The sequence below is a fragment of the Acipenser ruthenus genome, chromosome 34 (genome assembly GCF_902713425.1).
Source record: "Acipenser ruthenus chromosome 34, fAciRut3.2 maternal haplotype, whole genome shotgun sequence".
Classification (NCBI taxonomy): Eukaryota; Metazoa; Chordata; class Actinopteri; order Acipenseriformes; family Acipenseridae; genus Acipenser; species Acipenser ruthenus.
In genome coordinates this window covers 2,302,555-2,316,914 of record NC_081222.1, presented here as the reverse complement: position 1 = coordinate 2,316,914, position 14,360 = coordinate 2,302,555, and the positions used below count along the sequence as shown (strand labels likewise).

General features: G+C 43.6%; 1 protein-coding gene across 1 annotated transcript in view; it reads left to right on the top strand.

Moving 5' to 3' along the window:
- LOC117401950 (neurogenic locus notch homolog protein 2) overlaps positions 1 to 10,656 on the top strand; it is a 54,585-nt gene extending 43,929 nt beyond the window's left edge. Inside the window, exons 26-34 of the mRNA XM_059007214.1 lie at positions 6 to 329; positions 892 to 1,046; positions 1,160 to 1,385; positions 2,595 to 2,685; positions 3,337 to 3,505; positions 4,244 to 4,548; positions 4,811 to 4,958; positions 5,224 to 5,321; positions 5,439 to 10,656. Of these exons, the coding sequence (XP_058863197.1) occupies positions 6 to 329; positions 892 to 1,046; positions 1,160 to 1,385; positions 2,595 to 2,685; positions 3,337 to 3,505; positions 4,244 to 4,548; positions 4,811 to 4,958; positions 5,224 to 5,321; positions 5,439 to 6,962 (3,040 nt within the window). The 3' untranslated portion in view covers positions 6,963 to 10,656. The remainder of the gene's footprint in view (positions 1 to 5; positions 330 to 891; positions 1,047 to 1,159; positions 1,386 to 2,594; positions 2,686 to 3,336; positions 3,506 to 4,243; positions 4,549 to 4,810; positions 4,959 to 5,223; positions 5,322 to 5,438) is intronic.
- The last annotated feature ends 3,704 nt before the right edge of the window (positions 10,657 to 14,360 follow it).

Sequence of the window (14,360 nt, the reverse complement as noted above, 5' to 3'; positions counted from 1 at the left end):
TCTAGCCCGATCTACGAGCAGTACTGCATTGACCACTACGCGGACGGGAGCTGCGATCAGGGCTGTAACAGCGAGGAGTGTGGCTGGGATGGGCTGGACTGCGCGGGGGGCGTGGCCAAAAACCTGGCGGAGGGCGTGCTGGTCATCACCGTGCTGCTCCCGCCCCAGGAGCTGCGCCGAACCAGCACAGACTTCCTACAGAAACTCAGCTTCATCCTCCACACCACCCTGCGCTTCCGCCAGGACGAGAACGGAGAGGACATGATCTACCCCTTCTACCGGAGCCAGTCCCGCATCCAGAAGAGGGAGCTGGAGCAGGAGATCATCGGGTGAGCCCCCCGTTCTGTCACACCCAGTCGCAGCATTTATTATCCAGGCTGTAGCCGTGGCTTTGAGGCGTTTACCCACTGACTCACTGTGTGTGACCCTGAGCAAGTCACTTAACCTCCTTGTGCTCCGTCCTTCGGATGAGACTGAGGTCCTATTGTAAGTGACTCAGCAGTTGTCTCTGTAAGTCACTTTGGATAAATAGGTCATTAATTAATAATAAATGGTTTAACCAGTTCAGGGTATATTTCGTGTGGACCGATTTTAAACTTTCAGGTAAGAAGCTTCCTCTGATTTTTCCTTACTCGTAAAGGATTGACCGAAATTGAGTGGTCACTTGTGTAACGGGGTAACAGTTCTGAATATAGTGCTGGAAAAGTATCACAAATGAGTCTGAATGGACATGCAAACCGGTCGTCTCCAACAGTTTCTAAGACAGAATGGGCAAAGCTGACGTTTCAGTCGTTCAGGTAACTTCCTGACAACACGAACAGCATCACAGGCAACTCTGTAACACAGCTGCCTTTACCCAGCTCGCCAATGACTTTCTCCCTTCTGTTGCAGCTCCATTGTAAACCTGGAGATTGACAATCGCCTCTGTGTCACCGGCTCTGACCCATCCAAGTGCTTCCCCACTGCGGAAAATGCGGCCGATTATCTGGGAGCGTTATCTGCCGTGGAAAGACTGCGCTTTCCCTATCCCCTCAAAGAAGTCCGGGGTCAGTAATCCAGACAGTTGCGTTTTTGTTTGTCTGAAACCATTTAACCAAAAAAATAACTGGGAATTACCCAAATAACTCAATCTAACATCTCTCTCTCTCTCTCTGTACAGGTGAGAGGATTGAACCACCAGTCGATCCCGAGTTGAATAAGCTCCTCCCCCTGGTGGTGGTTGCCGCGGTGATTCTCCTGGTGATTCTCATCCTGGGCGTCCTGGTTGCTAGGCGCAAGCGGGAGCACAGCACCCTGTGGTTTCCGGAAGGGTTCTTCCTGAAGAAGGAGACCAGCAGCAACAAGAACCGCAGGGAGCCGGTCGGACAGGACGCCTTAGGGATGAAGTAAGGAAATAACAGTGTCACAGAGGACCCGGCTAATACAGACTGCGAGCTGTTCCTTCTCTGCCTGATGCGAAGACGCTAGTGCGTGCTTTTGTCTCGACTCGATTTGAACTCGGCTGCTCGGGTCTCAACTAGATCAAAATCTGTGACCATATAACACCTGTACTGGCATAATTGCATTGGCTGCCTGTTAAGAGTGGGATTGATTTATAAGCCCTTGAATGGTTTGGCTCCAAGTTACAGACCTGTGCATAACTTGCGATCTGCAGCCTCTGGACTCCTAAGTGTCACCAAAACCAGGATTTTTTTTACACTGGTATTTGCGCCTATTTAAACTTTATTTGTTTGTATGCGTTGATGTGTTTTACATAAAAGGCGCTATATAAAATACTGATTATATTTATTAAGAATAATATCCTGAAGCCTGTCTGCAGCTTCATAGCCAGCTCCTATTTCTTTAAAAAGGAGAAAATTCAGCATGTGACAGAATTAGAAAGAAGCAAATTGAGAGCTTGGAAGACCTTGAGTTGTGGTACTTCGGTAAGACTTGAGTTTCAAGAATGTGGCAACCCCACTGATTCAAACTCCTTCGAAATAAAAAACCTAAATCAGAAAAATAAACCTAATTTAACAAGCTAGTAGTTGGACTGCAGGTAGCTGCAAACTTTTTTTTTTATTTGCAACAGTTTTTAACTTTGTTCTGTTGTTTAAATAATAAATTATTGCACCCGTTTCCATCAACTGTGATCAATGTTGGGATATTTGGGAAACTGATCCCAGGAGTAGCTCCCAGTAATGGAAGTAATTGTATTATAAAATACAGCTATGGTCAAAAGTTTTGCATTACCTTAGAATTAAAGTCGAGTGAAACCTGCTGAATAAAGTTACGTTAACATATTGAATTACACACCGCTTTGTAGTTTTCCATATACTTCACGAAAAACTGACAAAAATTGAAAATTTCGAAATCTAACATGAAATACTGTACTACTATTATGGCTTCCGGTAGACTTTTGCGATATCATTTTGTATTTTTTTTATTACATGATGTTAAAAAAGATCTTAATTATGTTCATATAGTTTTTGTCTCGATCCTAAAATTCTATGTGATGCAAAATTTTTGGCCATAGCTGTGGTCGATGTTTGATATTAGCTGCACGATCCGGTGAACAGTTCAATAAAACCAGTCCTGTTTTTTTTTTTTCTTAGGAACATGCCAAAGACTGTGGAGCAGAGTTTGCTTTCCGATCACACTGAACAGTGGCTGGACACTGACTGTCCTGAAGCCAAGAGACTGAAGGTAAAAACATTGGAAATGTTAATTTACACTGATAACGCAGAGCTGAAACATCTATTCAATGCATGTTTTATTTTTGAAGCTGCTGTGTCTCTGACGGCAATGATCTTAAAAGTTTATTTGACTGGCCTTCATCTAAACAGTCAAAAGATCTAATGCAATAAAAAAGTGCAGAAAATAACTGTAATTATTGCTGGATTATTGCAATACCAAATTTGTTCAAGATTCAGTGCAAGCAAATACATTGTTAGTTTTTGAACTAATCGCTGTCTTCACCCCTGACCTTCAGCTAAAAGCTTTCCGTTTCAGCAGCCAATTAATAAAAGCTGGCTAGTTTTTACAGTACTTGCTATTTCAACATACAATATGTCAATTAAAAGCATGACTATGATATACAGGAAATGGCATGATGGCCATTGTACAGTATATATTAATAAACAGAATATAAATCTGATATCTGATTGTGGTGGTAATTCAAAGTAATACAGTATGTATGTTTATATATACACTGTATGCCTGCAAGTTTAAGTAAATTGCCTTCATAACAGCTACTGAGTGCATTTCAGTGGTCTGCAGATACAGCGGCTAAAACTAAGAGTGACTGTCAGGGAGAGTTGATTGCTAAGGGCTGACCGCAGTCTTGCCGTGTCACAGGTGGAGGAGCCAGGGACCGCTTCGGATAACGAGGACGCAGTGGACTCTCGGCAGTGGACGCAGCACCACCTGGCCGCGGCCGACATCCGCATGCCCCCCTCCATGGCGCTCACACCCCCCCAGGGGGAGTTTGACAACAACTGCATGGACGTCAACGTCAGAGGACCCGGTGAGAATTCCTTTAGTTCTTGCCTTCCTGTTCGGGTGGCAGCTGGGAGACAAGCCAAGTGAAATAGCTCTCATTTAAAGCCGTGCAGTATGAAGTAATTTAGGAGTTAAAGAAAAATACAACAGCAGGTGGAATTGCAGAGAGTTATACTGTCGACTTTGTTACCTTAGCTAAATCAGTCAAAATAGGGATCTAGTTGCTTTCAAATCCTGTGTTAGATAAAATGCCACCACTTCTAGAAGAGACCACAGATCATATTTTACTCCAGTCTTTAATGAACTCCTTTTTTTGGCACAGGGAGGAAAAACCTGTTAATATGACAAAGCTAGAACCAAACCACTAGGTAATATAATCTCCCAAGCACCCTCATGTTTCTCATTTGGTAACATTAATAAGAATTTTTCATTGTTCAAAAAAACAGCGAATTAAAGAATGGAAGAAACGCTTTGAAACTGGTGCCCACATTTCAAGCAGAACCAAGTTTAGCTGTAGTTGTGTGAACATCCGCTGTGTGCGGTGAACAAAGGACACACAGGTCTGAGTGACAAACCGTAATCTTTCTATTGATGCAGAAAGCAGATAAAACCTTAAGATGAAAAAAAAAATGTTAAAGATAATCACATCACCTGTTTTTTTTGTTTTTTTTTTAAGCTGGTGTCACAATTATTGAAGTCTGATCGTTTCCCTGTTGCTTTGGTTTCTTTATGTATTTATTTAATGTTTCGGCTCTCACTGCAGACGGATTCACGCCGCTTATGCTGGCCTCTTTCTGCGGCGGTGGGCTGGAGGCCGAGGTCGTGGAGGAGGAAGACGCAGACGATTCTTCAGCCAACATAATCTCGGACCTCATCTACCAGGGCGCCAGCCTGGCGGCCCAGACCGACCGGACCGGAGAGTCGGCCCTGCACCTGGCTGCCCGCTACGCCCGCGCTGACGCCGCCAAACGCCTGCTGGACGCCGGAGCCGACGCCAACGCCCAAGAGAACACGGGCCGGACACCGCTCCACGCTGCCGTGGCTGCAGACGCACAGGGAGTCTTCCAGGTGAGATGAAGTAGAGACATTTTGCTTTGAACACAGTAAACCGCAGTGGGATCAAACGTGGATTCAAATCAGAACAGCTCTTTAATACTGCAAATAAATCATAATGAGGATAAAGAAAGGTCGGACTGGATCAAAAAGCAGCGCACTGGTTGCTGGCCTTGTGAACGGGCTGGAAATCCAGTGTTGAAAACGGAGCCGCCTTGTGGTGTCTTTAAGGATCGGTTGATGCTGACACTGTCTGTTTTTTTTTTCGTTCTTTCAGATCTTGATCAGAAACAGAGCCACGGATCTGGACGCCAGGATGTACGACGGCTCGACAGCTCTTATCCTCGCAGCCCGTCTGGCTGTGGAGGGCATGGTGGAGGACCTCATTGCGTGCCACGCCGACGTCAACGCTGTCGATGAAATAGGCAAGTCAGCCCTCGCTCGTGGAACAAGATGGTATACCCTGCCTAGCATGAAAGTTTACCACTGTGGTAAAAGCCAAGCGAAAGCAGGATAAAGGCGAGCACAGTGCAGCAAGTATGGGGTATGATAAGGCATTGTAAATGCATAGTAGAAACAGCACCTGCAAAATCAGCATGCAAACAGCACTGAACACCACTGTATGTACACACTTTATTCTGCATGCTTTCGTACGGTTGGGACTTACAGTGTTGTAATTCTGTCCTGTAGGTAAATCCGCCTTGCATTGGGCCGCGGCCGTGAACAACGTGGAAGCAACTCTTGCGCTTTTGAAGAACGGAGCAAACAAGGATATGCAGGACCTCAAGGTAACAAGATCTGCCTTGCTTTGCTTCCTTTGGGCAAACTGCTTCTGCCCAGCTTGCAGATCTCCTGCTACATGCTACTGTATGTGCCTCATGATCTTTGTCCCTTCTCTCATGCAGGAGGAGACTCCTCTGTTCCTGGCCGCTCGGGAAGGCAGTTGCGAAGCTGCCAAGATCCTGCTGGACCACTTTGCCAACCGGGAGATCACGGACCACATGGACCGCCTCCCCAGAGACATCGCGCAGGACAGGATGCACCACGACATCGTGCAGCTGCTGGACGAGTACAACATCGTGCGCAGCCCCCAAGGCCACGGGATGCAGGGGCACCACATGGCAGGAGGCCACACCCTGTCCCCGCTCATGTGCCCGCCCGGCGCGTTCATGCCAGGCCTCAAACAGACGGGGCAAGGGAAGAAGTCGAGGCGACCGAGCGCCAAGGGGGCAGGCCAGCAGCATGCCAGCCTGGTGCGAGAAGCCAAGGAGTCTGCCAAAGCCAGGAACAAGAAGCTGTCGCTGGACTGCCAGGGATCGTTGATGGAGAGTTCGGTCACCCTCTCGCCCGTCGACTCGCTGGATTCTCCTCGCGGGGGCTACGTGACGAACCCGGCTTCACCGGCCATGCCGTCGGCGGGGATCTTCCACCAGGCTTCGTCTATGTCAGTTCCCACCACCCCGGTGGTCCGTGGCCTCCTGGACGGGCCCTTTGCCGTCTCCCTGGCGAGGCTGAGCGATATCGGAGAGCTGCCGGGTCCAGGTCAGAACGCAGCCATCCTGTCGATGAATTCCATGCAGCCGCGTGTCTCCATGTCCTCGGTCAACGTCGGCACGGGGCAGCCCAACTACGTCCTGAATGCCGGCCAGCTGGGGCTGAACCTGGGTATGGTGAGCCCGGTGAGCGTGCCTTTCGACTGGCACACCCGCATCCCCACATCCCAGTGCAACCAGCAGGTCATCAACCTGGTGCACCCCATCCAGACCCAGGCTGGCATGCATCAGCAGCATCAGCAAGCTGTTCTCCAGCAGCAGCAGCAGCAGCAGCAGCAGCAGCTGATTCTCCAACACCAGCAACGTATGTTCCACGGATCTCAAGTCCTGGTTCAGCAGCACAGCCCGGTCAAAATGCAAACAGTGGCCGAACAGCAAAAGCAGATGAACCAAGCCCAGCAGCAGCAGCAGCAGCAGCAGCAGCAGCAGCAGCAAATGCAAACCTTGGTCAACCAGCAGAAATTGGCCCGGCTTGGTTCAGCCACCCCACCAGATGCTCAGCCTCCTCCTCCTCCTCCTCCTCCTCCTTCTCAAACTCCGACTCAGCAGCAGCAGCCACAGCCACAGAACGTGTCCCAAGCCCCGCAGTTCTTCAAGCAAATGAGCAACCCACCCGCGGAGGATTACCCGACCCCGCCTTCCCAGCACAGCTACGCCTCGACCCACGACGCCACACCCAAGCATTACCTCCATCTGCAGAACGAGCACCCCTACCTGACGCCCTCCCCCGAGTCCCCCGAGCAGTGGTCCAGCCCTTCTCCTCATTCCATGTCTGACTGGTCAGACTCCACCCCTAGCCCAGCTGTCGTTGGTCCAGCCCACACCCAGCTCCCCCACATGCAGGAACTGAGCACCAAGGTGCAGGTTTTCGCATAAAGAAGACCTACAGCAACAAATAGGGAGGGATACGTCTCTCTATCGTACAGTACAGTAAAACCTGTTTTTTTTTTCAGGTTTTACGGTTATTTTTGTATCCTCCTTTTTCTTTGCATTCTTTTGCAAGCAAAAAAATAAGGGTGGGGGAAAAGATGTTGTTGTCTTAAGGAAAAGACATTTTTTTTATTGTATGAAGTAAGACTTTTTGTACAGAGCACGCTCTGGAACTTGAAAAAAAAAAGAGAAATGAACATGAAATATGAAGAAGAAAGTTCTCCTGTAAAGAAGAAATGTTTTTTTTTGGTTTTGTTTTTTTCTAAAAAGAAGTTTTGAAGGAAATTTCTTAATGTTCTTTTTTATTTATTACTTTTTTCCTCATGATTATATAATATCACTGCCTCCTTTTCTCTCTTGCCTGTGTAAATATAAGATGTAATGTTTTCTGCGTCTCTCTGACGGTTCGTGAAAGTGGGTTTAGGATCTTTCCAATGGGGCCTTTAAAACAATTGCTGATGTCTTGTTTTTAGCAAAACTTAGCTCACACTTCATACACGCTGGGCAGCAGTATTTAAGGAATGCTAGATATTGCAAGTATCTGTTTTATTCTCCCAACTTTAAAACACTCCAGCATAAAGAAATAAAGTCATGAATAGAGAATAAGGCGTCAAGTTTAGCCACAGCTGATTTTTTTAGAGCATTTTACAGTGCTAGACAACACTCAGAACTGCCTTAACCATCTATCCATGGTTACCCCAGGGTGCATAGTGGGTGCAATACTAATGTATTCCCTGGTGCTGTAAAATGCTCTACATGTCCAGCTGTGGCGTACGCTGGCTAGGGTGTGTGCAGACCAAATCTACCCCTTAGATTCTTTCTGAAAATACTTCCGTTTGCAGTTACAGACGAACAAGAAGAAACAGATACTCCCAATCTCACTCACACATCTTCTTCAAGTAGCGCAGTGCTTTTCCCGATTGTACAAGAGAAGCCAACACGACATTTGCACAACACGACCAAGTAATGTTGTGATATTTCTTTTTTTTTTTTTTTTTAAACTGCCCTGACCGTTGTTAAGACAGTATTAAATACTCGCTGGTCGCAAGGTTAATCACTGCCAATTAATACACTGTGCGATCGCCTTACCATTCATTCTGGCAAGAAAACAGCTGAGGTTGTGTAAGGACAGTTTTTGGAAAAGGGAACGGGAAGCCTGTGAAGTCTCTTAAATGTTACACGTTGCTGTTGGGGGGGGAAAAAAGAAACAATTAATTGAAGGCAAGGGCGAAATCCACCAGGAGGCTAGAAGGTGTAGTTTAATGTAGAGGGATTGCTATTAAAAAAGTTATTTCCCCGTTCCCTGTCAAAATGTGATCCAGAGGACAGCAGTGTGACGAAGGCGTTTTTAATCAAGGACTAACAGAATGTTAGCGCTAGTGTGTGTTTTGCGCCCCCTTGTGCTTGGAGGTATTGTTGAACAGCGCGATAAAGCAGGGATACGACACAGTTCGGCCGCTTTCCTCCTGTTGCGTGGTTTACAGTTTGTTTTATCACAGCAGAAGCAGGGGCGCAAATCTTCATGGTCTCCCTAGCCCAAGAGCCCGGAAAAAAATAAATAATCAAATCAGATAAAGAAAGCATTCCAGTGAGAAGGCGTAGCCCTAGAATTAGGTCTAACGGTAAATAGTTTGAATCCATATTGGAATTAAGTATCTTAAATAGGGAGTCCCTCTTAAAAAAAGAGTTTCAGCTAAAAGGGAATAACATTTTGCAGCCACTACCCATCTGCCATTATTATCACCATTTTTGTGTTTTGTTGTTTCACAGGAGAACTGTACTTAACTAAGCTTATAAACATGGCTGCTATGTTCAGTGTTTCTCACCAATTTGTAAATTGAATTAAGCATTGCCGTAATCAGTCATCAGTATTGTAGTGTAGATTTCAGTGTGTTGGTCCTGATTGTCTTCTTGCCATTGTCTCCGGTTTTATTCAATTCGGGGCCCAAGTGAAATGGCGTCTTGTGAATGTTTACAAGGGAATTGGGTTTAAATAGTTGCTGCTATGCAGCCCCGCCCCTCTTAAGACATTATTAATGAGCCGCTTTTTCAATCAGCCAATCCCAAAGCACCAATGGGAGGAGTAAGCCCAGTGCCACACCCACAAACTCACAAACTATAAAACAGATTTTTTTTTCTCTCTTAGAGTTGGCATGCAAGAAGGGCAACGCGTTGATTTTTTAAAAAATTTTTTAGGTATTATCATTTGTATTATCTTATTAAAAATGGTGGTTGGAAGATCACAGTTGTCTTGCTCTGGGACTACTAACTTGGACTATGTTTGGTTAAAAAGGAAACAAACAGCTTGGATGCAGCATTGAAAAAGATGGAAAAAAAAGGAAACACACACACCCACATTCCTAACTGTTTTCCTTTGCTTACTTGTAAGCAAGCTGGTCTGTGTATGCTTCTAAGTCACTAAAGCATGGATGCTTTACCAAGGGAGCTGTCCTGCATCCAGATTTTAACACACAAAATTTTGGGGGCCACCTCATTACTGGACAATCATTCCTTGCTGCTAATTTGTACTTCCGAAAGCATTGTTTTATCCTGTGTGATGAACTGTGCCGGTATTGTAAACGCATGGTGGGTTCAATCACAATAACAGCGCAGCTGCTATAGGATTTCTGTCATGTTACATACTGGTGCTTTAGCAGCACAATTCAGTCATTTTAATTTCATTTAGGTTTCAGTCACTGTGCATAACTGAACCATGTTAAGTGCCCTATCTATGTATCTGTTTTATAATGCATATATGTTTTTTTTTTTTGTTTCCCCAAAGTTTTGGCAGGACAACTTCTTAAACTCCATAGAGTTCACACAAACTGTTTTAAAATTTCTAAAAAAAAAAAAAATGTAAATAAAAAGAGGGTATAAACCTCTGGGGATGGAAATAGGTCTCTAATTGCAAAGAGGTCTGATCCATTGCAGATTTTACTTTGAGTTTTGATCATTACAGCCGCAGTGGCTAATCACACAGTACAGCCCACAGTGGATCATGTAGCTATGCAGTCAGAGTTTAAATTATATATATATATATATATATATATATATATATATATATATATATATATATATATATATATATATATATATATATATATATATATATATTTAATCACCTCATTGCGTTCTCATTTAAAACTTTGAAATAGATTTTGGGGACTTAAAAACATATTTGACCAAACCAATGTACATGCAAGTATAGCTCAAAAAACTCCATGGAGACATTCCTCTGCTTCTGTGAATTATTTTCATACTTACTTGTATCAACTACCTTTTCAACGCAACTCCACAGAAAACAAATGCTCCGTGTACATTTCAGAATTCATGATCTTAGTTGTAAATACACCGATTTGAAGTAGTTTATTTACTGTAGGAGTCTTATTTGTGTTAAAAAAATGTATGTACTAAAAAAAAAAAAAAAAAAAAAATCCTATTAGCAATATTGTGAAACTGAAGATGTGACCAATATTTTCTTGGTCTTTGTATTATTAGGACAGTTATAGATTATTATTTTTATTAATTCCAATACTTGTTAAAATGTAGTTAAACTTGTACAGAAACCCCTTTTCACAATGTTTGTATGCAGCTACAAGTTGTAAAGTTACTGCTAATAAAACTGTAGGTAACTACAAAACTCCTTTTTGTGGCTTCATTCCTGGTCTGCTATTTGCTAAAAAAAAAAAAGTATAGTGTGCATTTTTTAATTTAACAAAATAGCCTGGACATATATAAAGTAATTATAACTAACAAAATCATTCTTAAGCCATTCTGCACTCTCTTTAGACACAAATGTGGAGTTCTGAAAGAAACACATGCTATAGCACACATGCATTTTAATATAAAACATGATATCTGGTACTAGTTTAGGTTCAAGGAAGCTCTCAGTTTCTTTGCCTTATTCTCGGGTTATCTGTTTGCACTTCTACTCCCTGTGTCATTTCACCTCAGCAGTGTCTTCTGGGTCAAAGCATGCTACTGGCTGAAAGCATGCCAGTCAATAGGAGAAGCAGCGGATTGGTTACTGACAGTGAAGGGGTGGGGACAATTTCACTCACCAGGTGACCCAGAGAGCACAAGGCAGTCTAAAAGCAAATAGATTTCTTTAACCTAGTGTAGCAGCACATATCATGTTGAAATGTGTTGACGCGTGTTTCTTTCAAAACTGCACATTTGAGACCTATACAATGAATAGATGTGCATGGCAGGGGCATTTTATGGAACTATTTGGTTAATTACAATTACTTTAACAAGGTTGCTACCTTATGAGCCTATTGTGAAGATGCAGCCCGAGCTCTTTAAGCGTCTTCCATGTGCATTTATTTTAGTTTTATGTAACCAATAGCGGGCAGCAGTGTGGAGTAGTGGTTAGGGCTCTGGACTCTTGACCGGAGGGTCGTGGGTTCAATCCCAGGTGGGGGACACTGCTGCTGTACCCTTGAGCAAGGTACTTTACCTAGATTGCTCCAGTAAAAACCCAACTGTATAAATGGTAATTGTATGTAAAAATAATGTGATATCTTGTAACAATTGTAAGTCACCCTGGATAAGGACGTCTGCTAAGAAATAAATAATACAAGTCTGTGGCAGAGCAGGGCTCTGCCCTTAGAAATACTGGCAGGGAAGGAGTTAAATTCTCCTCCCTGCCCAGATTGATTGCATCAGGTGGGAGCAATCAACCCATTAATCATTCAATTAAGGACTCAGCCACCTGGCATAAAAGGAGGCCTCAGCCGCCCATTTGGGAGAGAGAGTTCTGGAAGGAGAAGAAGAGTGTTTTTGTTTGTGCTGTGTTATTGAATCCAGTGAAGGCGACGCCCAGCCTGGAAGCCTTAATTTGTAAGTTTTGTTTTGTGTATTTTGTGTTTTGAAACCTTTTTGTTTGGCCCTCGTGCCTGTTTATTTTGTATTTTTGTTTATTAAAAAGCTTTATTTTGAACTTTATACTGTCTGAGTCTCCAGGTAGCGTTGTCCCACTTCTGAGCACCAACTGTGACAAGGATGACCAAGGTTTGAGACTCAGACAGTAAACAAAACTTACAAATTAAGGCTTCCAGGCTGGGCGTTGCCTTCACTGGATTCAATAACACAGCACAAACAAAAACACTCTTCTTCTCCTTCCAGAACTCTCTCTCCCAAATGGGCGGCTGAAGCCTCCTTTTATGCCAGGTGGCTGAGTCCTTAATTGAATGATTAATGGGTTGATTGCTCCCACCTGACGCAATCAATCTGGGCCGGGAGGAGAATTTAACTCCTTCCCTGCCAGTATTTCTAAGGGCAGAGCCCTGCTCTGCCACAAAGTCACACACACACACACACACACATTGAAAACAATATTATTACATGAATAAGAATTACAAACCTTGTAAGTGTGAATTAACACATTTACAATCTATCAAAAGCAACTGCAATTTGTAATCCAGCATTGGGGTACTCAACAGAAAGCATCCTACTTCTGTTTTCTGCATGTTTTATCACAAATATAAAAATGAAAAATACATTTTGAAAAAAAAAAGGGCTTAAGCCCCTATTATCTACAGCTAACATGCATATACTGGTATTCGTGATCGATGTTCATTCTAAAGTTTAAACACTAGACTTTTAAACGTTGAACATCCCTCTTTCACAGCACGATTGGACATCCCTCTCCTCTAAAGTCGACCCTCTGTTTTTTAAAATGCTTCAGATGGAATAGGAAGACAGCTCCGAGTTATATATTGCATTACCTCATCGTTCCACTAGGTGTCTCCAATATTCCATGACTCAGCTTGGTCTGTTTCAACGACAAGGCGGTACAGTATTATCAATTCCTAAACCTGGAATAAAATAATAAATAAGTACAGCAGAACCTGTCATATCTAATCCTTTAAGATAGGATACCCTCTACCACCCGCGAATTATTATTATTTATTTCTTAGCAGACGCCCTTATCCAGGGCGACTTACAATTGTTACAAGATATCACATTATACATTATTCTTGCATACAATTCCCCATTTATACAGTTGGGTTTTTATTGGAGCAATTTAGGTAAAGTACCTTGCTCAAGGGTACAACAGCAGTGTCCCCCACTGGGGATTGAACCCACAACCCTCCAGTCAAGAGTCCAGAGCCCTAACCACTACGCCACACTGCTGCCCTTATGACCTATTTGTCATACACCTGCTGCAACCAACTGAACGCTACTTGTGGAAACAGCAACGCGTATTTTAATATGGGTCTAAAACAGTAAATGCAGCTCGTAGTAGGACAGATTTAACTGTGCTGCAGATAATAATAATAATAATAATAATAATAATAATAATAATAATAATAACCTTCATGACTTCCGCCGCCTCCTCACGACCCCCCTGTTTAGACTGGACTTGCAGCTCTCTTCTTGATCTGCCCCTCACACTACAATGTACTGTATCAGCCTGACGTAAGACCCACATTACTGGATCCTCAGCTGACGCACTCTCCTTGCACTATTGTGTCATTGTAGATATACACTGTTGTAATCCTACATGCTGCATTCATATTTCGTATTGTACTTTAGTGTGCAGCAGTGTGGAGTAGTGGTTAGGGCTCTGGACTCTTGACCGGAGGGTCGTGGGTTCAATCCCAGGTGGGGGATGCTGCTGCTGTACCCTTAAGCAAGGTACTTTACCTAGATTGCTCCAGTAAAAACCCAACTGTATAAATGGGTAATTGTATGTAAAAAAAATTATGTGATATCTGTATAATGTGATATCTTGTAAGTCGCCCTGGATAAGGGCGTCTGTTAAGAAATAAATAATAGTATAATTGCACTTACTGTAAACTATACTGTATTTATTTAAATATTGACCTTGCATTGTAACCCTGCACTGCGCTGTTACACCTCTGTTGATATAGATAACCACATTTTTTATATAATATACTGTAATTGTGTGACGTTTGTGGAAAGACTTGGGCTTTGACGTAAATATTTAATTAGGCAACATGAGAGGTGTGGCCGCGCCCAAGACAAACAGAGTCGATTGCAGCGTACCAGAGTTAGTCCACTTGATGCGTAGCGGATTAAGCTGGTTCAGTCCACTTGCTTAGACTAAAGTTAGTACACTTGTTAACTCCGATTGCAGCACACCAGAAGATAATCACCACAGGCGGATCATCCGCTAAATCAGACTAAACAAGACCTCGACTGCAGCGTGCCAAATCGGACGTCAGATGATCCTGTTCAGGGGGACTAATTTAGTACTATGACGTATAAGACAATTTAATACGCATGCTCGTCCTAGGTTTGGACAACGCCATTATTCTCTGAAATGACGTCAAAAAATTGAAGTGAAAAGCCTTTTGAACCTCAGTCTGAACCCTT